Below are 19,708 nucleotides of genomic sequence, written 5' to 3' on the forward strand. Positions count from 1 at the left end.
ATAATAACAATTCAAATGTCAGAGGAGCAACAGCAGCTATTTAGAAACAGTAGTCCTGAACTTAATTACTAAAATATCGGCGAAACAAAACAAGTTTCAGATGTAAAATTCTTCACATTGTAAATGGCGTCTTCCCTGCGATTACTCCCCAATCCATCCTCTCAAACAAAGATTTGGGGTGTTTTTTTCTTTTTACAAAAAACAAAAGCAGTTGGTGTAAATAATTAAGAATTTAACTTCACGTGTGACCCTAGATATCAATATTTTATGATTTTACCCTATATTTGTTTTTGTTAACATATTTGCCCCTGAGCTTTTCAAGGTTTATGATTAAAACTTGTTCTCTTTGTTCTTCGCCGTTGCTCGAACCAAGAAAATGCTGACTCTACTCATCTTCTCTCTCGGACTCCTCCTTCTTCTTGGTCTGCTCTTCAAATTCGCACTCGCCGATGGTAATTACTTCGAAGAGTTCTAATTCAATGTTAAGTCATTTCATTTGTGGCTGTCATGGAAATTAGTTTAGTTTCAGATTATGTAGAAATTGATTGTTCTCTGCCTCCTGCAGGGGATTTTACCCTGATTTCGAAGAGGCATGTGAAGCGTGAAGCCATAGAAGGCAAGGTACTGTATTGATATATGGAATATGAATATTTTCTCGGCTATTTCAATTCCCGAGCATTTTTTTCCGGGAAAAAGTTTTCAGATTTCCGATTGATTCGTTTTGGATCAGGTAGTCTGGATCACAGGGGCTAGCCGTGGAATTGGTAAGAAAGTTTTCTTTTTTACGATTAGTTTCTAGAAATCTGTCTTATATATTTTGGCTGCAAATTGTTGCTACAATTCATGTCTATTTCTTTGTTGATGCTTGCTTTTAGGGGAAGTTCTTGCTAAACAGTTTGCAAGTTTAGGTGCCAAGCTTATTCTCTCTGCGAGGAATGAAGCTGAACTGGATCGGGTTAAGAGCGAGCTCAAAGGTAATTCCTTGCACATTGAATCAAGGAAAGGTCTCCAGTTTTGAACTGTGCGATTTCTGTTTCTGTTGACGCACCATGTAATCAACTCAGCATTCTTGTAGGTAAATATGCACCAGAAGATGTCAAGGTTTTGCCTTTGGATTTAGCTAGCGGCGAAGAGTCGCTCAAGCATGTTGTAGAGAAAGCAGTGTCGCTTTTTCCTGGAGCCGGTGTTGATTTTTTGATTCACAATGCTGCCTATGAGCGTCCGGTAAGTAATTTCCTTGCTAAAGTTTTGTATCTACTTAGCAGAGAGTCTTTAGTTCAAGCTGTTATTTGAGTTGTTCAAACTCGTGTCGTACTCATCACCATACTCTTTTACTTGTAGAAATCTAAGGCACTGGATGCGAGTGAGGAAAATCTTAAGGTATTCTAGAAATGTTGGGTAAAATCTGTAGGCACGACAATATCTTTGTGTTTCGATAGCCAGAGACTTCTTATTCTGTAGCGAATAGGACATGTGTGGTTTTAATGTATTTTTTTTTTTCATATAGTTAATCAATGATTTTTGTGTACAGACTACCTTCGAGGTTAATGTATTTGGGACAATATCTCTTACAAAGTTGTTAGCTCCTCATATGCTAAAACAAGGAGGCGGTCATTTTGTTGTGGTACGTGAAGCTTTTGCTAATCTTAAATATGTTAAATTTGAGATTTTCGGCTATCCAGATTGTCCATTTCCTTGTGTTAAATGTCGTAATCAATAATTGACGTCAATCTTATACTCAGATTAGCAGTGCCGCAGGAAAGGTACCATCACCTGGACAAGCTATATATTCTGCTTCAAAACATGCTCTGCAAGGCTACTTCCACAGCTTACGTTCTGAGGTATGTTTGAAGTAAAGAAGCTGCATGGTCGCAAATTATTTGGAAACGAATGACTTATGGAAGACATAACAGAAAACTCGCAGCTGCGCCACAAGGATGTTAATAAGCTTCATTTCCTGCTCTCTCCTTTGCTTGTGTTTTAGTCTCTCGCATTCCTATTCACTTATTGCTGAAATAGCACAATAAATTATCAAATCTGACCGTTATTTCACAATCATCTGCGCATGGTTTCAGTTCTTTCAGAAGGGAATCAAGGTTACTGTTGTTTGTCCCGGTCCAATAGAAACCTCGAATGGTACAGGAACATCAACTTCGGAAGACAAGAAATCTCCTGAGGTTGGTTAACTGATTATGATTGTGATTTGTTGACGAAACTGTCAGCAGTTCTAACTTCTAAGTACTTCTGCCTTTGCTTTAATCTTTAACTAGTCTTGTAGACACACATTGAATCCTCTTCTCTGTCAACATTTGGATATTCTATCTTCCGCTGCTCTCTCTTTTCAGTTTCTCTCAAGTATCTAATAAGCGACTTTTCTCTTCCCAAGCAGAAGCGTGTGTCATCTGAACGATGTGCAGAACTGACCATAATCGCTGCATCTCATAACTTGAAGGAAGCTTGGATTTCATATCAGGTACCTCTTTGTCAAAATCGTATATGTTACACTCGGGTTAGACGTCTGATATATAAGCTTATTTTCGGTCTTTATCAGCCAGTACTGCTCGTGATGTATCTAGTGCAGTACATACCTCCCCTTGGCTTCTGGCTCATGGACAAGGTACTTTACTCTGTCAATAATGATTACTTTGTTAGTAGCAAAAAGTTTTACGAAATGAATGGCTTGCAGGTTGGAGGGAAACGTGTGGAGGTTGCGGAAAAGAAAGGCAACACATACTCATGGAATTTACTGTTTCAGAAGAAGACTAAAACAAACTGACACTGGTTATCTAGAAAGTATATGAAGTCTTGTCAGTGTGGTAGTGTTTATGTTCATGTCTGTTTTGATAACTAAGAAAGTGTCTCAGGAAAGAGTTTGCTGCTATATAACTAGTTTACTGTGATGACTAGCACAGCTGGTGTTAGAGTGGTAAAATAGTTCAATACACTGGCTAGAGCTCAATAAGTAATAAAAGATGGCAATCATTCATTTGGCTAATACAACATCCACATTTGTTTGAAACCATCCGAGCTAAATATTCTAAAACCATTGATCTAGGTAACAGTTCTTTTTCATAGAATTGATTAGCTTCTCTGCTCTCAAAGGTGCAGCTACATCGTATTTCTTCCTGTATAGTCATCCAACAGACTTTTGATCCCATTGGACTTCAGTTCCTACAAAAGTTGAAGCGAAAAGGAAGTTCTGTGATGCGGATATTGAAGACAAATGAACACTTACGGGGTTTCACTTGGTGCTAGAAACTCACAGACAATACTCCTGCCAAAGCTGCATAAGGCTGATCAGCTGGTTTAGCAACACGAATTGCTACAACACCGTTCATTCTCTCCTTCTCTTTAGGGTAAAAATTTCGGTAAACTCGAACACCTGCAGAAAGAACAGCCTTTCGGGTTAGAACGAAGTCCACATAGCACAAGAGATGCCTTTTAAGTGTGTTAAGTAGCTATGGCAAAGCCCGTCAAACCTTCTTCTATACTCTCGACTCCAGGAAGAACTTTGGAAAGACCCTCCACTCTCAGCATTTCTGAGAATGAAGTATAATGACGAACGTCCTGCCGTCATCAAAATGGTTGATAAGAAGATGAAAAAGTGCTCTCACAAGGAAGAACTCACAGAGATACGATGATTAGCGAGTACCTGAACTTCAAGCAGCAAGCATTTATTGAACAAAATAAAAGCTCCTGAACAAATCCTGAGAGTACACAGATAGCTAAAAAGTAAGTAATAAGTAAACCAATTGTGAAGTCAATAGAGATAGATGTAAATCACATTTACAGGTTAAAGAACCAAACCTCATGTAGTCTCCTACTGCACATCTTCCTTCAACAGTTTTCATACCATCTGGCGAATGAGAGGCACCAGGGAATGAAAAAGAGATCGACCAAATTATATTAAGTTGATCATGTAAATAGAAGATGTACCTTTCAGTTGAGTGAAATAAGGCTCCTGTACATGAAGCTCAAAGTTTACCTTCTGCAACATCTGACACAACGAGGATTTTTTCCAAAATTCAAACTTTTTCTACTCTCATTTAATGCAATCAGTAGTTGAGACCAAGCTCTTCATGCTTACATACATTTACCAAGTCATGTCCCAGGCCATGAAACAGTTCTTTGTATTTTTCCAAGTTAGAGTTTTTATCAACAGATAATCCCTGCTCCTCGGAAGTTAGACATTCATACAAAGCCCTTGCTAGAAGCTTGTACAACGCAAGCTTTTCTGCGAAGAGAAGAGTATTTCTGAGGAATTTCAGTTATTTTTCTTGAGTGTTAGTATATTAAACTCCAATTGCAGATTTTGCTTGCTAATTGGAAATGTAACTTCCAAAATCCTACACAGACAAAGTAGAATCGGATAACTTACCCGTTGAATCTGTATCTTCCTCCAGGAGATGGAGGCAGAAATCTCTGGTCAAGTCAAGATCGAAACTTGGAAGCGGTTCGTCCAAATGAAAGCGCAGAGTAAACCGTAAAATAGATTCAATGCTTTCTCCAAGCTCCACTGACTTTGTTCCCGGCGACGGTGGCTGCTCCATTTTCGCCGACTGTCTCCGTCAGAACGCCAAACTGGATCAACAAAACTGTTTGACAAGATGCATAAAAGGCCCTGAAGTTTGTAAATTTTGCAAGATGATCCAATAAAGTTTTAGAATAGTAAAAAAAAGACCATCCTCTTCTTACGTGGAAATCAAAAAGGGACCCTGGATGTTTTGTAATAATATTGGAAGATGATCCTACAAAACTAAAACTTACAGATAAGCCCTCAATTTAACTGATAAAAACAAAATTAAAACGGAAGTGACACGTGAGAAGCACGTGAACCTTTTGGTGCAGAGAGTCACAGTCACACATGGCATATTCTCAGAAGAATACCTCCATGACTCATAATCATATACCTCTGATAAGTCCCCACACACAAACCTGCCATTTTCTCCTGACCTCTGTAGAAAGAAAGGATCCGAATTGAATATTCCGGGTCCGTGACTTGTGACCCGCTTTGATGGACTGGATTTCGTGTCCGTGCTGGGGAACCAACGACGATGAAAACGCCGGCGAGGTGGCGGACCGAGATCCCGTCCTCCTTGTCTCTGGCGTCGGAGGCTCGATTCTGCATTCTAAGAAGAAGAACTCCAAGTCCGAAATCCGGGTTTGGGTCCGAATATTTCTCGCCAACCTTGCCTTTAGGCAGAGCCTCTGGTCTCTATATAATCCCAAAACCGGTAAACGTGTCTCACTCTCATAGATGAAAAATCAAAGCTTTAGTTCTGGGGTCTTACTCTATGATCGACTATTACTTTACTCCATTTCTTTTTGCTCTTTTAAAATTTATTCCTTTTTAGATATCTTTGTATGCGCTTGATTCGAAACGATACTGAATAAGTTATTTGATCCTCCACAGTAAAATCTTTCGTCTGCTAACTTTGTTTGTGATTGCGTGTTGCTATTGATTACTTACCTTTGCGATATTGTAAGTCGTTTTCTGGATTGAGTGTTGTTTATGAAAATTAGAATTGGAAAATCTGATATTTTTTTGGCCTCAGCTGATTTGTGAGTTAAGTTCTACTGAACGAGAATTTCCTTGAGGAACTCATTTTTGTAGAAGAATGTCAAGTGGAGACGAAATTTTCTGTTGTTTCTTATCTCAATGGTATTGTATTATCACCCTTCTTGGCCGTACGTTTGAAAGAACTTTGTAGTTACCTTCAGAACTTATTTATGATGTTGTGGTTTTTGTCTGTTTCTTCTGTTTTGTTAAACTGTAATGTCATAATTCTTGTGCATTCGGAGGCTCATGCAAAACGACATCTTACCATCTTATCATATTTTTTAAGCAAAAGTAAGCTATGAAGCAGATGTGCAATCTCGAATGTCTTTTGCAGGTTATACTGAACCATTGGATGATAATATTGAAATTTTGGTCCCTGATGATGACCATGGACTCTATGCAATTGACATTCTAGATCCATCCTGGGTAAGATGATACAATATTTTTTTTCTTTTTACGTACTTTCTAATCTTGAAATTTGTTTGTTACTTTGTGAGTTATTCGTTCTTGATGCCTAACCTCAGTATCTGATCTTCTGAAATTGTTAGCGTTCCTTCTTCGTTTGATCGTTTTAGCTTACTAATAAGGGAGTTTAGTTCGTTTTCCTGTTATATATTTGATATTGTATAACTTCGATTTCAGTTTGTAAAGCTTTGTCACTTGACGGAGGTGTATCACTTTCACGATATGATAGAAATGCTTGTTGGATGTGGTTATAAGAAGGGGACTACATTATTTGGTTACGGTTACGATTTCCGGCAAAGCAATAGGTGATTTGCATGAAAAAATTCTCTGTTGTTACCTGAAATTATAGTTTTACGAGATTCTTTAGTTGTTTTGCTTATTTCATTCTTTCAGGATCGATCAACTTATACTAGGTCTCAAAAAGAAGCTGGAAACTGCATATAAACGTTCAGGGGAGAGAAAAGTCACTATCATCTCCCACTCAATGGGAGGAATTATGGTTTCGTGTTTCATGTATCTCTATCCCGAGGTATTATAATCAACCATTCATTATGATCTTTGACAGATTCTAGCCCAAGTTTAGAGAATCCCAAAAGGAAACAGGGTAATGAGCGAGTCTCTGTTTTAACCATTGGCAGGTTTTCTCCAAGTATGTCAATAAATGGATTACGATCGCAACACCTTTCCAAGGTGATACAGAATGATCTCTTTGGGAAAGTTGTTTATAAGAAGAAAAGCTGGTTTTATTGGAAATGACTCGGATTTGGTTGACAGGAGCTCCAGGGTGCATCAGTGATTCACTCTTGACTGGAGTGCAATTTGTGGAAGGCTTTGAAAGCTTCTTTTTTGTATCACGATGGACGATGCACCAACTGGTAATAAATCCTCAAAGTTTCGAGTTTTCCGGCATAGATACACTTTTTGCTTTACACCAAAAGAATTTAGATTTTTGTGATTTCTTCAGAGTCCATGAAAGTCTTGTTCTAAGATTGATGAGTTTGTTTTTGAATTTTTGGTTTTAGTTGGTCGAGTGCCCATCTATATATGAGATGATGGGAAATCCAGATTTTAAGTGGAAAAAACAGCCAGAGATTCGAGTTTGGCGTAAGAAATCTGAAAATGACGATACTTCTGTAGAACTGGAATCATATGGCCTAATCGAGAGTATTGATCTGTTCAACGATGCGTTGAAGAATAACGAGGTATCAGTCGCAACACATCACCTTTTCTTTCCTCTTTCCACTGGCTTGAGATGTTATTGGTCACTGAATTACGAGATATTTTCATCTTATTATGTATAGCTAAGCTACGGTGGGAACAAAATAGCTTTACCCTTTAATTTTTCTATCCTCGACTGGGCGAGTAAGACGAGAGAAATTCTCAACAAAGCGCAACTTGCTGATGGAGTTTCCTTCTACAACATTTATGGAGTGTCACAAGATACGCCCTTCGATGTTTGGTATGCATTCATACCACTCTAGTTCCTTTATGGCATTAGGCTGTTTTTGTTGATTTATTCATAAGTAGTAGTATCTAGACGTTGATTCCAGCTATTTCGCAATCTAAAACCACACAAAAAACTGTTTTTTTTTTTTGGTTTCTGTTGCAGTTATGGCACAGAGACTTCTCCAGTTGGGGATTTGTCTGAAATATGTCAAACTATGGTGAGTGAAATGAGTCGTCTCGAGAAGAATGCTTTGCGCCCTTTTAAAGTCTGAAACTTGCGGCTCTCTATTCCGACTCGTCTTCGATTTGTTATCTTAAGCTTCATCATATTTGTCTAATAAGTCTGTATCTTGTTCCAGCCTGAGTATACATATGTAGATGGAGATGGAACTGTACCAGCTGAATCAGCAGCAGTAAGCTACTCTCTTGTTCATCCTTAGTTCTCGGTTGTTCCTGAAGAAATCTGTAAAATTAAAACTTGAATGATTTGAGATTGTTGGTGGTTCTCATGTCACTTCTCTGGACCTTAACCAAAACCTTACATTTTCAACTTTTTTTTTTTCCGCAGGCTGCTCGATTTAAAGCAGTTGCGACTGTAGGAGTTTCCGGTACCCATCGCGGGCTTCTCCATGATAAAAGAGTGTTTGAGCTCATCCAACAATGGTTAGGAGTTGAGCCTAAGAAGTCTAAACGGAAGCATCTAAGGAGTCATAAAGTTGCTGATTCTGGTTAACTCCAAATCCTGGACTTCAATTTCGTTTGAATAAGTTAAAATGAAGAATGTGTGATTGTAATGATTGCTCGTGTTTTTTATATGGTGAATTGTGACATGTATGTGCACAGAATTGTTGTTGAAAGCTTTGGGATTTGATAAAATTTGTTTCTTTTTTCTCTAAATAATGTAATGTGTGGGAAAACAGAATTTACTCTGTTCGTTTGTAATATGAGTTCTCTTATAGTATTAACCAACAAGATTATAAAGGCTGTGTCTACTTTTGATACTCTCACTGAGTCTCACACGCTTTACGATTCTTTCATAGATGTAAAGAAAGAAAATTTAATGATTGATTCATGGGTTGATTTATTTCCTTAATTAAACATCTTAGCAAAGAAAACAAGCCAAAGAAACGAATTAAGAACTAATAAAAATGTAGACTTTTTAGGTGGAACACACTGCTGTTCGTTAAGCGTGACGATTTGCAAATACAAATTGAGAGATTCATCTGCAAATGCTACTGAGTCGCGAGAAAGAGAGGTGATGGAAGCGATCGGCGACGACGATGAGCTCCCAAGGAACAAAATTTCCCAGTGGAAGAGAATCTCCTTTACGATTCTCCTTCTGTTAATCTCCTTGACCACAAGGGTTTCTGGTTCTATTGACGAATCTGGTAGAAGAGTGATTGAAGCGAGAAGTGGGCAAGACTTGATATGGGTGGTTCAGCTATCTGACCTCCATTTCAGCGTTCATCACCCAGAAAGAGCCACCGATTTCAAAAACATAGTGGGTCCTGCTCTGTCTTTGATCAACCCTTCTCTCGTCTTAATCACCGGTGATCTTACAGGTAAATCTCCTTCCTGAATGTTTTGCTTTATCTGTTTGAATTTGTGAGTCTCTCATTAGTTTGTTTATTGAGCTTCTGTGGAGAATATTTGTTCTGGGTTTTTAGGTTTTACTTAAGCTTCCAATTTTGTGGCTCAGCTAAATTTGTTTGATTTCTCCGTTCCGGATAAAAATTATCGAACAAATATGATTCTTTAGCTTTGTCGGATATTTTCGGCTCTTTGTCTTTGGTCAAATTCGCTTAAAAACTCATTTTTTTGTGTGAAATATTGCTCGTTGATATTTTTTTCATTAATTTGGTTAATCAGATGGGAAAAGTAAAGACATGTTAACAATGAAGCAAAACGAAGATGAGTGGTTAGAATACGAGAGTGTGATGCAAGATGTTGTGAAAAGAAGTCGGTTGAATAAGACCATATTCTATGATCTTAGGGGTAACCACGACAACTTTGGTGTTCCGTCTGTTGGTTCATCCGTTGATTTCTTCTCAAATTATAGCTTCAATGGAAAGATGGGAAGGAAAGAAAATGTTAACACCGTGACTCTTGAGGTTGGTTACACTCTCCCAACTTGGTCTATTGTTAACGCTCTTGATTCATTTGGTATATATATATATGCTGCTAACAGTTCTATGTTCTGTTATACAGACTAGTGAACGTAAACATCTGTTTGTCGGTGTTGACACCACGATGCATATTGGATTACGCGGCCCAACCAATCTCTTTGGGCACCCAACTGATGAACTTTTGAGCTCGCTCGACTCACACCTATCGCAATGGGATGACCAATCAATCAAACCTGTGACAAAGATATCATTTGGGCATTTTCCGTTGTCCTTCTCAGCGATGTCACATTCGCAAAAGAGCCTCAAAGATGTTTTCTTGAAGCACTCCATCTCTGCTTATTTGTGTGGCCATCTACACTCAAGTTTTGGCAAGAACCTTAAGAGACTCCATCACTCCGGTGGTACCAGTTTATCAGATAATGACTTGTTTCAGCTGAATATGAGGCGGAGTAGCGCTGAAAGCACTACGAACTGCTCATTTGGAGCCTTACCGGCTGCAGAATTCTGGGAGTGGGAGATGGGTGACTGGAGAAAAAACAGGGCAATGCGTATCATGGCCATTGATAGGGGTCATGTTTCATATGTTGATCTTGACTTCAAGTCAAAATCTCAGAAGACTATCATATTGCCGACCTTTCCATTAGATTCACGTTTCATGTCAACATCCTTTGCACGCCACAAATATGAATGCCAACATATGATCTCGTCATCTTATGATGCAATCAGAGCCATCGTGTTTTCTCATTCCCTTGTTGTTGAAGTTGTAGCTAGAGTTTATGACTCGAGCCCTGGATTTGACAATCTGGTCATGGAAGCTCCAATGAAAAAACATGGAGACGATTCTTCCACTTCTGGGGCATCATTTTTTTCACTTCCATGGAACTATAGGGCCTTTGAAGATCCCTCACCTGATAGGTTTTGGCTGCAGATAGAAGTCACTGACATCAAAGGCAGATCAACTTTATCAGAAATGCGGCCATTTTCCATCAATGGTCTAAGCTCTAAGGTCTCATGGACATGGAATGAGTTTCGTGTCATGGGCTGCCAATGGGCGGCATTATATTTCCCGAGTCTTTGGTCTGCTCTATATTGTTTGTTTCTCGTTTTTCTCATCCCCAAATGCATTATCATTGTTTTCAAGAAGCAATACACTCTCAAAAAGTTCATTGCCAAGAAAGGACCAATCACGCTTGTACTTTGGATTCTCCAAGACCTCTGCAGAATTCCTCTGGTTTGGTTTGGTTACATGGCATATTTCTTTTATCTCATATTCTTTCCTTGGTTTTCCGGTGAAGTGTTTACTGATTCTGGAAACAGAACATACATGACTATTATGGGATGGGTAGTCACGAGCTCAAGCGCGGATAGGAAACATGAATACATCGGACAACCTGATGTAATGGTTCTGGTGATCCCGCATCTGGTCTTTGTTGTTATCCCCAGTGTCTTGGTCGTGTGTTGTCTGGTTGCGGAGAGAGAAATCTACAAAGATCACATTCGAACCGTCTCTGGTAAGAAAGAGGACGACCATGACCGGGGAAGGAAGAGGAGATCTCAACGCCGGTCGCTGTTATTCTCTAACAGAAGACTAGTTCGGAAATTACTTTTGCTGGCTTCATTGGCTCTATACTGGAAGCATTTCAAGGTATCACTTATCTAATACTCTACTGTTCATTCATTCTTTTTATATCAGTTTCCAGTTCTGAAGTGTTGTTTGTTTTGTTTCTTTGCTCTTTATAGAATTGCTGGGCTCTAGCTAGAGCTTATGAGATGAACTTGGTGCTTCATTTTCCAGGTTACGGTTTTGTAGTTCCTTTGTTGCTACTTTATGTTATCTGCAAAACCCACAAGGTTACATGAGAATCTCAAAGAATACTCTTTGGAATTTTTTTGTGTTAAAGAAATACATATAAAGGTTTTTCTTACACTTTTTTTTTTTTTTTTTTTTTTTGCTTTCTGCTCACTCTCTCTTCATATGCTCACTTTCTCTTCTAAAGTGTTGGAACAAAAAAAATGGTTTTCTAATTGAATGGAACTAATTAAAAATTCTGATTCCATATGGTATGTACCCAATACTAGTAAATATATTTCTCAAAAAAAAGAAAAAAAATACTAGTAAATATTCATAATCGATACGAAGTCAAACAAGTTGAAATACAGTTTCAACTTGACATTGTGCAAACTGATGATTGCCTATGGAAAAAAGTCACGAGCAAGATGAACGGATTGTCCATTATCAACTTTCCGAGATATTTTTTTTGTTTACAGTTTTTACCATTTTTTATTCCAACCTTTTTTTATACTCCATCTTTTTGTATTTATGGATGAAGAAAATACTAGTATTTGCCTTGCTTTTCTTTTTGGCTTTTTCTTTTTGCATTTTGCCTTTGTGCCACCCAATCAGTTGCCGTTTTAATAGGTAGACAAAAAAGTTAACGCTATTTTGCTTTAATTGTTGCAGTTTTTTTTTGTCGTAATTGTTGCAGTTAATAATATTAATTAATAACTTACTGTATATTTCCATAAAAATGTAGTAAACTGTATAGTTCCATAAATTTATTATCTGTATTGTCCCATACCAGTCAACAAAAAAAAAAAAAAAGGGAAGAGTCTTCTTCAACAATTTATTATTTCGGAAACCGCAGAAAAAAAAATTCTTTCATAAATACTCACACTTTGATCGTTCATCTTCGAACAAACTTTCTACTTTCTTCTTCTTCCCTGAGCTTTTCTCTCTGCCATTTTCTGTAGCCCAACTTTTTTGTATTTTGATCGCGGCGTTGTCTTTATCCCACTCAAGGTTTTCTTCTTCGGATATTATTTTGATTTCAATCCCTGGGTTTTATTTATCTCCGTTTATTTTGGAATCTGCCTTCACCTGTGGGTTTGTCTACTATTTGTAAAAAATTGGTTTTTCTCAAAAATTATATTGTTTTAGACGGCTATGGATTCTGATGAGATGGAAACTGAGAGCGCCGATCAAGTCTCTACCAGTCCTCTATCATTTGCAAGAAGGTGTAGTTTGTCTTCTATCTTCTAGGCTCTGTTTTGTTTTGCTAGATGATTTTTACCCATGATCGTCCAACTTCTATCTACCTCCTGATAATCTGGGTAGTTAGACATTAGGGAGGAGGCTTTTTTCTTTCTTTTCCTTCTTAATTTCAAATCTTACATCTTGTATATATGATGGATGCTCTCTGTTACCAGTTATCAAGTAGAGGCACTTGAGAAAGCTATAAAGCAGAACACAATTGTCTTCTTAGAGACTGGTTCTGGCAAGACCCTAATTGCCATTATGCTTCTTCGTAACTACGCCTACCTTTTCCGTAAGCCTTCACCATGCTTCAGCGTCTTCTTGGTTCCTCAAGTGGTTCTTGTCACTCAAGTATGATGCTATCTTCCACTCTTATGTTAGCTCTTGTAGTGTTTATCGATTGAGACCGGCTTACATTTGGATCTTCTGAGTCTGATGTACAGATGTTCTTACTCGTCCTTGTGTATTTGACGCAGCAAGCAGAAGCCTTGAAGATGCACACTGATCTAAAAGTGGGTATGTATTGGGGAGAAATGGGGGTTGACTTCTGGGATTCTTCAATATGGAAACAAGAAGTCGATAAATATGAGGTCTTATTATATGAATCCTATCACCATATATCCGCCCTGGATTCACATCCATATAAGTCCAAGTTTTTAACCTGTTTGGAGCTTTCAAGAGCTCATTTTCCTTGCTTTCACAACTGCAGGTGCTTGTGATGACCCCTGCCATTTTGCTGGTTGCATTGAGACATAGTTTTCTCACGTTGAACATGATCAAGGTTCTAATTGTTGATGAGTGTCATCATGCTAAGGGAAAGCATCCTTATGCTTGTATCATGAGGGTGAGCTTGAAAAGATACTTCTAGTTGTAGAACTCAAACCTGAATGACATCTCATTGAAACATAGGAAATTTACATTAGAAAATAATTACTTTGTGGTAGCTTTTACACCTTTTGACAATATAGCTCTTTCTAATGTAGGAGTTCTATCACCAGGAGTTGAATTCTGCATCTTGCAATGTTCCACGGATACTTGGGATGACTGCTTCCCTTGTGAAAACCAAGGGTTAATAAGCATTTAACATTTTTTTTCTTATTGGATTTCGACATTATATTTTCGATTCTATATATATGTTGTCACGAATTTTATTTTTCTCTTGTCTTTCTTCTCTCAAATAAGGTGCGAAGTTGGATAGCTACTGGGAAAAGATTCATGAACTTGAAACTCTAATGAATTCAAAGGTGAATTATTTTCTTTATCTTGGGTTTTTGGTATTGTCCTTCTTGTTTTGTATGATTTTTAGTTATAGATTGTGAATGGTGCTCTCAAAATCAGAAACCTTTATTTAAGATTGATATTTTTGTTATAGTGACCATAGTCAGTATTTACACTCCATATTGATACAGAAACTACGTCTTTTCTCTTGGTTGCCATTTACTGCAGCAAGATTGTCTCATCTGTTAATTGCTTGTACTGTGTCAATAATTTAGAAAAGTGAACCATGTTAGAAATGCTTCCTAAAAATGTATATGAATCATGGAAAGTTATCTCAAGAACCCAAATGAGACAAGAGATATACCTAAAATGATAACGGCCAAGTCCATGTTTGTTGACACTTTCTGAAACGGTAACTGATTTTGTGATGATTTTATCTTCGCATCTATCATAGTAATATTATTTACTTAATAAAGGTCTATACCTGCGAGAATGAGTCCGTGCTTGCTGAGTTTGTCCCCTTTTCTACACCAAGCTTTAAGTACTACAAGCACATTGAAATACCAACTTCTAAACGTGCAAGCTTGGTAGGGAAGCTGGAAAACCTAATCACAAAGGTATGTACACGAAGGCTTTGCTAAAACCTAATCTTAATAAACACTTATTTGTTTTAGTTCGAGTAATATAGTCCATACTTATATTATCATTCTTGTATCACACATTAACTAGGATAGTGCGAACTGATAGTAGGCTTATTTTTCAGCATCGCTTATCCCTTGCAAACTTGGATCTCAAATCCTCTACTGTTGATTCTATAGAGAAGAGGATGCGGAAGATAATTTCATGTCTAACTTATTGTTTAAGTGATCTCGGAATTTGGCTGGCGCAGAAGGTATATTTGTTCATGTTTCTCCTTTAAGGCTTTAGTTTACAAAGGAAAGTAAGAAATGCTGAATGATTGTTTTTTTCTTTGCACAACAGGCTGCTCAGTCATTGTCAGACAGTCAGAGTGACTTTACCTTGTGGGGCGAACTAAACATGTTTAGTGAAACCTTCGTCAAAAAATTCTGTTTTGATGCTTCACAGGCGTTTTTAGCTGACATACCTCATGGTAGTTTCTTTCTTCCTAATTTTTTATGGTCCGTTCATTTTTTTTTTATTTTTTTATTTTGCTTTTCCTCACTTTTTTGGTCTTTTTGTTTGTATATAGGTCTTAACTGGAGTGCTGCTAACATAAAAGAAAATTTGGAGGCAGGTCTCCTAACGTCGAAAACAGTCTGCCTCCTCGAATCTCTTCTTGGTTATAGGTTTGGATTGCATGAACACTTAGTTTTCTGGTTATTAAGCTGCAGTTAAATGAATAATCTTGAATGTTTGACATTGCTAAAGTCAACACATTGTTTTCTTGCGGTTTTAAAAGTTGGCGTATAATGTATTACTTAGGTATCTGGTGTACACTATCCAACTGTTGGATATGCAACTGTCAAATTCTTGATATATAGAAAATTCTGCATATTATTTAACTTTTCAATTCTGTTTCTCTGAAATTTCGTTGATACAGCTCCTTGGAGAACATACGGTGCATCATTTTTGTGGACAGGGTGATAACAGCAATTGTTTTGGAATCACTTTTGGCTGAGATTCTTCCAAACTATAACAGCTGGAAAACCAAGTACGTTGCAGGAAATAACTCTGGTCTGCAAAATCAAACTCGGAAGAAGCAAAATGAAATTGTGGAAGACTTCCGGAGAGGCTTGGTATGGTCGAATTCCTGTGTACTGTTGGAGTTTTCTGCTTACTACTATCTATAATTCTGAGTAACCTGTTCTTATTTGTAGGTAAACATCATTGTAGCAACATCTATTCTAGAGGAGGGTCTAGATGTTCAAAGTTGCAATCTGGTTATCAGATTTGACCCTGCATCCAACATTTGCAGTTTCATACAGTCTCGTGGGCGTGCTAGAATGCTAAATTCAGATTATTTGATGATGGTGGAAAGGTCTGATACTTTTTTTTTTTGCTGGCCTTTTAGATTTTACGGTTTAGTTTTAGAAAACGATAACTCCATGCTTCAAAAATCTGATATCTTTCTCACTCATTGCCACTGGCAGCGGAGATCTAGCAACAATAGATCGGCTAATGAAATACCTTTCTGGAGGGAAAAGAATGCGTGAAGAGTCTTTGCATCATTCTCTTGTTCCCTGTCAACCATTTCTTGATGATTCATCCGAGAAAATTTATCGCGTGGATAAGACGGGAGCGAGTGTAACCCTTAGCTCAAGCGTTAGTTTAATATATTTCTACTGCTCAAGGCTTCCTTCAGACGAGTTAATCTTATACCTACCAGCTCCATCAGTTAGTTTTCGTTTATGCAAAATTTTGCTTCTTTATATTTTCTTACTTTTTTCTCTTTTGGCTGGAAAAGGTACTTCAAACCAGCTCCTAGATTTGATGTAGACAAGGATCAGGGGATATGCACTGTTTACCTTCCTAAGAGCTGCCCAGTGAAAGAAGTTAGTGCTCCCGCAAATGGAAAAATGTTAAAACAAGCTGCCTGTTTTGAAGCTTGCATTGAGCTGCACAGAGCTGGAGCTCTGACTGATAATCTTGTGCCTGACATGGTTGTGGCGGAAAATGTCGAACAAAAACTCGGTAATTTTCTGCTTCTTCATTTTTAGATTTGGGCTGTTTAATTAACCACTCATCTACGAGGTTTGAGTTTTCAGGGAATATCAACTATAACACAGAGCAGCCATGTTACTTGCCCCCAGAGCTAGTCTCCCAGTTTTCAGGACAGTCGCAGACAACATACCACTTATACTTAATAAGAATGAAGCCGGACTCTCGAAGAAACTTTCAGTTTAACGATATCTTTCTGGGCACCAGAACTGAGCTTGAAGATGACATTGGGAGCACATGCTTCCAGTTGGAAGATCATCATGGTACAATAGCTGTGACATTGAGTTATGTGGGAGCGTTTGACTTTACACAAGAGGAGGTATTTTTTTTTTTTGCTCATTTTTGTATATCAGTTATATATCACATTTGAATTTATTTTTCATTTAAACGACAATTCGATCAGTATCTCTATTTTCTTGTGTTCAGGTCCTTCTGTGTAGAAAGTTTCAGATAACTCTTTTCCGAGTTCTTTTGGATCACAGTGTGGAAAATTTGATGGAGGCATTAGATGGATTGCATCTCAGAGACGGGGTAGCACTAGATTATCTACTGGTTCCGGCCACTCCTGAGAACGAAACATCTCTTATTAATTGGGACATGATTAGATCCGTGAATTTAACTCGTCATAAAGCTTGTGAAAGGCACGCAGATTGTTCTGCCAAGGGTGCTTCTCGCATTCTTCATACAAAAGACGGCTTGTTTTGTACATGTGTCGTGGAAAATGCATTGGTCTACACCCCACATAATGGACATGTCTACTGTACCAAAGGTGTTCTCAACAATCTAAATGCAAATTCAGTATTGAGGACGAGATATTCTGGCGATCAGACTTACGTGGAGTTCTATGAGAAACGGTACACATAATTTCATCGAACAAAAAAAAAAGTTTACACAATTCTTGGTTGATTCGAATGTTGTCACTATTGATCTATTTATTGTATTTACTTTTCAGATACTAAAATTTATAATTTTGCTGCAGGCATGGGATTCAGTTAAATTTGCCGGATGAACCCCTTCTGAATGGGAGACACATTTTCACGCTCCATAATTACATTCGAATGACCAAGAAGAAAAAGGAAAAAGGTTTTTAATCCTTAACCACAATCTTATTAATTGAATCCTAAGTTCTTGTTGAATTCCTTATTGCTTTCTTTTCTTTTTTTTTTCTTTTTTTGCTGCAGAACATGACAGAGAGTTTGTTGAATTACCTCCTGAACTGTGTCATGTCATTTTGTCCCCAATATCAGTTGATATGATCTATTCATATACTTTCATCCCATCTGTTATGCAACGCATTGAGTCTTTGCTTATAGCATTCAACCTAAAGAAGAACATCCCTAAAGTCAATATTCCAACCATCAAGGTATACGTGAGACTTTCAAGCTGATGTAAATCATGCATGGGACTTTTGTTGATTTTTTCACCATGAAAGTTTTTTTATCACTACAGGTTCTGGAAGCTATCACGACGAAGAAGTGCCAAGATCAATTTCACTTGGAATCACTAGAAACTCTTGGGGACTCTTTTCTCAAGTATGCTGTTTGTCAGCAATTATTCCAACAATATCGTACTCATCACGAGGGTCTTCTCAGCGCAAAGAAAGATGGAATGATTTCAAATGTCGTTCTCTGCGAATTTGGATGTCAGCAGAAACTTCAGGTGAACATTCTTCAGTAGTAGTATTAACGATTCTATAGAATTTTTTCAATTTTCACGCAGGTGGATTTTTGTCAAATAATTTTATGGAGTAGGAGGTAAAATATCGCATTTGTAATTACAGGGATTTATCCGCAATGAATGTTTTGAACCTAAAGGTTGGATGGTTCCTGGTCAATCGGCTGCAGCTTATGCTTTTGTCAATGATTTTCTACCCGGTTCTAGAAACATATACATTGCTAGGAGGAGGAATTTGAAACGCAAGAGTGTGGCTGATGTTGTAGAATCACTAATTGGTGCATATCTCAGCGAGGGAGGTGAACTTGCAGCGTTGATGTTCATGAATTGGGTTGGTATAAAGATTGATTTCACAACGACTATGATCCAAAGAGAGTCCTCGATACAAGCTGAGAAGCTTGTGAATGTAGTCTATACCGAGTCGCTGTTGAACTATAAATTTGAGGATAAGTCTCTTCTAGTCGAGGCATTGACTCATGGTTCATACATGATACCTGAAATTCCAAGATGCTACCAGGTTCTGTCATTTATCCATGAAGCCAGTCATCTACTTTTTAATTCTGTCGGTGTTTTATAATGTACTAATTTGACTTTACTGCAGCGGTTGGAGTTCCTTGGCGACGCTGTGTTGGATTATCTCATAACCAAGCATTTGTACGGTGAATACCCAAATCTTTCTCCTGGACTACTAACCGATATGCGCTCTGCTTCTGTGAACAATGAATGTTATGCTCAAGTGGCGGTGAAATCAAACCTGCACAAACACATTCTTCATGCCTCTCATGATCTCCACAAACACATCTTTAGAACAGTCAGCGAGTTTGAACGGTCATCTTTGCAATCAACTTTTGGATGGGAATCCGATATAGCTTTCCCCAAGGTAAAAACACATGTGTATTTGATCTATTCTACTCTGGACACAAGGTCTTAGTGTGTCTTTGTCATTTCTCAGGTTCTTGGAGATGTGATAGAATCTTTAGCAGGCGCAATATTTGTTGACTCGGGTTACAACAAGGAAGTTGTTTTTGCAAGTATAAAACCGCTTTTGGGTTGTATGATAACTCCGGAGACAGTCAAGTTGCATCCTGTGAGAGAGTTGACAGAATTGTGCCAGAAATCGCAGTTGGAGTTGAGTAAAGCTAAAGGTTTCGAGAATGGTAAAGCTTTCTTTACAGTTGAGGTGAAAGCTAAGGAAATGAGTTTTTCTCACACAGCAAAGGCCTCTGATAAGAAAATGGCCAAGAAATTGGCTTACAAAGAAGTCTTGACCTCGCTTAAGAATACTCTCGTCTCCTAGATTTCTCTTTCTTGTGGAATCAGTGAAGATTGCAAATGATTTTTTTATTATTATTTTTCTATAAGTTCTTAGAAATGTTTACTCTTTAAAGCGCACTTACAATTGGTCTACTAATAATCCTGGTTACTTGGTTCAAGAACAAAAAAAGCGCTCTTAATCAAACAAGAACTGACAAAATTGAAATCATTCTCTACAAACAAAATATAAAA

The 19,708-nt window shown here is 37.8% G+C and overlaps 5 protein-coding genes across 6 annotated transcripts; 4 read left to right on the top strand and 1 right to left on the bottom strand.

Annotated features, from left to right (window-relative positions):
* Positions 1–364: 364 nt before the first annotated feature.
* On the top strand, positions 365–3,000 carry LOC18024969 (dehydrogenase/reductase SDR family member 7). The gene is made up of 12 exons (XM_006408252.2): positions 365–452; positions 566–621; positions 731–764; positions 876–974; positions 1,076–1,224; positions 1,342–1,380; positions 1,532–1,624; positions 1,743–1,841; positions 2,076–2,177; positions 2,390–2,473; positions 2,552–2,617; positions 2,687–3,000. Exons 1-12 carry the CDS (start codon positions 377–379, stop codon positions 2,774–2,776), a joined length of 987 nt encoding a protein of 328 aa, XP_006408315.1. The 5' UTR covers positions 365–376; the 3' UTR covers positions 2,777–3,000.
* Positions 3,001–3,012: 12 nt separating this feature from the next.
* Positions 3,013–4,597, bottom strand: LOC18023368. The gene is made up of 8 exons (XM_006408251.2): positions 4,379–4,597; positions 4,092–4,234; positions 3,937–3,997; positions 3,808–3,856; positions 3,653–3,707; positions 3,480–3,567; positions 3,264–3,382; positions 3,013–3,171 (listed from the first exon to the last, which is right to left on the bottom strand). Exons 1-8 carry the CDS (start codon positions 4,548–4,550, stop codon positions 3,109–3,111), a joined length of 750 nt encoding a protein of 249 aa, XP_006408314.1. The 5' UTR covers positions 4,551–4,597; the 3' UTR covers positions 3,013–3,108.
* A 417-nt stretch (positions 4,598–5,014) lies between these two features.
* On the top strand, positions 5,015–8,452 carry LOC18024970 (phospholipase A(1) LCAT3). The gene is made up of 11 exons (XM_006408253.2): positions 5,015–5,234; positions 5,895–5,986; positions 6,203–6,330; positions 6,419–6,554; positions 6,664–6,715; positions 6,800–6,900; positions 7,048–7,227; positions 7,327–7,484; positions 7,635–7,689; positions 7,831–7,884; positions 8,040–8,452. The coding sequence occupies exons 1-11, from the start codon at positions 5,015–5,017 to the stop codon at positions 8,202–8,204; spliced, it is 1,341 nt and encodes a 446-aa protein (XP_006408316.1). The 3' UTR covers positions 8,205–8,452.
* Positions 8,453–8,612: 160 nt separating this feature from the next.
* LOC18023369 (putative metallophosphoesterase At3g03305) lies at positions 8,613–11,707 on the top strand. The gene is made up of 4 exons (XM_006408254.2): positions 8,613–9,033; positions 9,341–9,582; positions 9,680–11,242; positions 11,338–11,707. The coding sequence occupies exons 1-4, from the start codon at positions 8,730–8,732 to the stop codon at positions 11,455–11,457; spliced, it is 2,229 nt and encodes a 742-aa protein (XP_006408317.1). The 5' UTR covers positions 8,613–8,729; the 3' UTR covers positions 11,458–11,707.
* Positions 11,374–19,613, top strand: LOC18023370 (endoribonuclease Dicer homolog 2). 2 transcript variants are annotated; one of them, XM_024159729.1, is made up of 23 exons: positions 11,374–11,392; positions 12,536–12,612; positions 12,805–12,982; positions 13,108–13,221; positions 13,341–13,475; positions 13,615–13,699; positions 13,814–13,875; positions 14,326–14,466; positions 14,613–14,741; positions 14,831–14,960; positions 15,060–15,156; positions 15,411–15,606; positions 15,688–15,848; positions 15,961–16,176; positions 16,275–16,501; positions 16,576–16,847; positions 16,955–17,382; positions 17,508–17,611; positions 17,710–17,891; positions 17,978–18,187; positions 18,309–18,719; positions 18,804–19,082; positions 19,155–19,613. In XM_024159729.1, exons 2-23 carry the CDS (start codon positions 12,542–12,544, stop codon positions 19,497–19,499), a joined length of 4,173 nt encoding a protein of 1,390 aa, XP_024015497.1. In that variant the 5' UTR covers positions 11,374–11,392; positions 12,536–12,541; the 3' UTR covers positions 19,500–19,613. The 2 variants fall into 2 exon arrangements, with proteins under 2 accessions (XP_024015497.1, XP_006408318.1); XM_006408255.2 differs by lacking the exon at positions 11,374–11,392 and adding an exon at positions 12,252–12,397.
* The last annotated feature ends 95 nt before the right edge of the window (positions 19,614–19,708 follow it).

This window comes from Eutrema salsugineum, unplaced genomic scaffold (assembly GCF_000478725.1).
Source record: "Eutrema salsugineum unplaced genomic scaffold, Eutsalg1_0 scaffold_13, whole genome shotgun sequence".
Lineage (NCBI taxonomy): Eukaryota > Viridiplantae > Streptophyta > Magnoliopsida > Brassicales > Brassicaceae > Eutrema > Eutrema salsugineum.

Bases quoted from the DNA above. Each gene is read 5' to 3' on its own strand.
- LOC18024969 (XM_006408252.2), top strand. From the start codon at position 377: ATGCTGACTCTACTCATCTTCTCTCTCGGACTCCTCCTTCTTCTTGGT. The intron at 975-1,075 runs GTAATTCCTTGC...GCATTCTTGTAG, and splicing joins GGTTAAGAGCGAGCTCAAAG to GTAAATATGCACCAGAAGAT. The intron at 1,625-1,742 runs GTACGTGAAGCT...TCTTATACTCAG, and splicing joins GAGGCGGTCATTTTGTTGTG to ATTAGCAGTGCCGCAGGAAA.
- LOC18023368 (XM_006408251.2), bottom strand. From the start codon at position 4,550: ATGGAGCAGCCACCGTCGCCGGGAACAAAGTCAGTGGAGCTTGGAGAA. The intron at 4,235-4,378 runs GTAAGTTATCCG...TTCTCTTCGCAG, and splicing joins GGAAGATACAGATTCAACGG to AAAAGCTTGCGTTGTACAAG. The intron at 3,172-3,263 runs GTGAGTTTCTAG...CAACTTTTGTAG, and splicing joins CTTTGGCAGGAGTATTGTCT to GAACTGAAGTCCAATGGGAT.
- LOC18024970 (XM_006408253.2), top strand. From the start codon at position 5,015: ATGGACTGGATTTCGTGTCCGTGCTGGGGAACCAACGACGATGAAAAC. The intron at 5,987-6,202 runs GTAAGATGATAC...CTTCGATTTCAG, and splicing joins ACATTCTAGATCCATCCTGG to TTTGTAAAGCTTTGTCACTT. The intron at 7,485-7,634 runs GTATGCATTCAT...TTTCTGTTGCAG, and splicing joins GATACGCCCTTCGATGTTTG to TTATGGCACAGAGACTTCTC.
- LOC18023369 (XM_006408254.2), top strand. From the start codon at position 8,730: ATGGAAGCGATCGGCGACGACGATGAGCTCCCAAGGAACAAAATTTCC. The intron at 9,583-9,679 runs GTTGGTTACACT...TCTGTTATACAG, and splicing joins TTAACACCGTGACTCTTGAG to ACTAGTGAACGTAAACATCT. The intron at 11,243-11,337 runs GTATCACTTATC...TGCTCTTTATAG, and splicing joins TATACTGGAAGCATTTCAAG to AATTGCTGGGCTCTAGCTAG.
- LOC18023370 (XM_024159729.1), top strand. From the start codon at position 12,542: ATGGATTCTGATGAGATGGAAACTGAGAGCGCCGATCAAGTCTCTACC. The intron at 15,849-15,960 runs GTCTGATACTTT...TGCCACTGGCAG, and splicing joins TATTTGATGATGGTGGAAAG to CGGAGATCTAGCAACAATAG. The intron at 18,720-18,803 runs GTTCTGTCATTT...ACTTTACTGCAG, and splicing joins AAATTCCAAGATGCTACCAG to CGGTTGGAGTTCCTTGGCGA.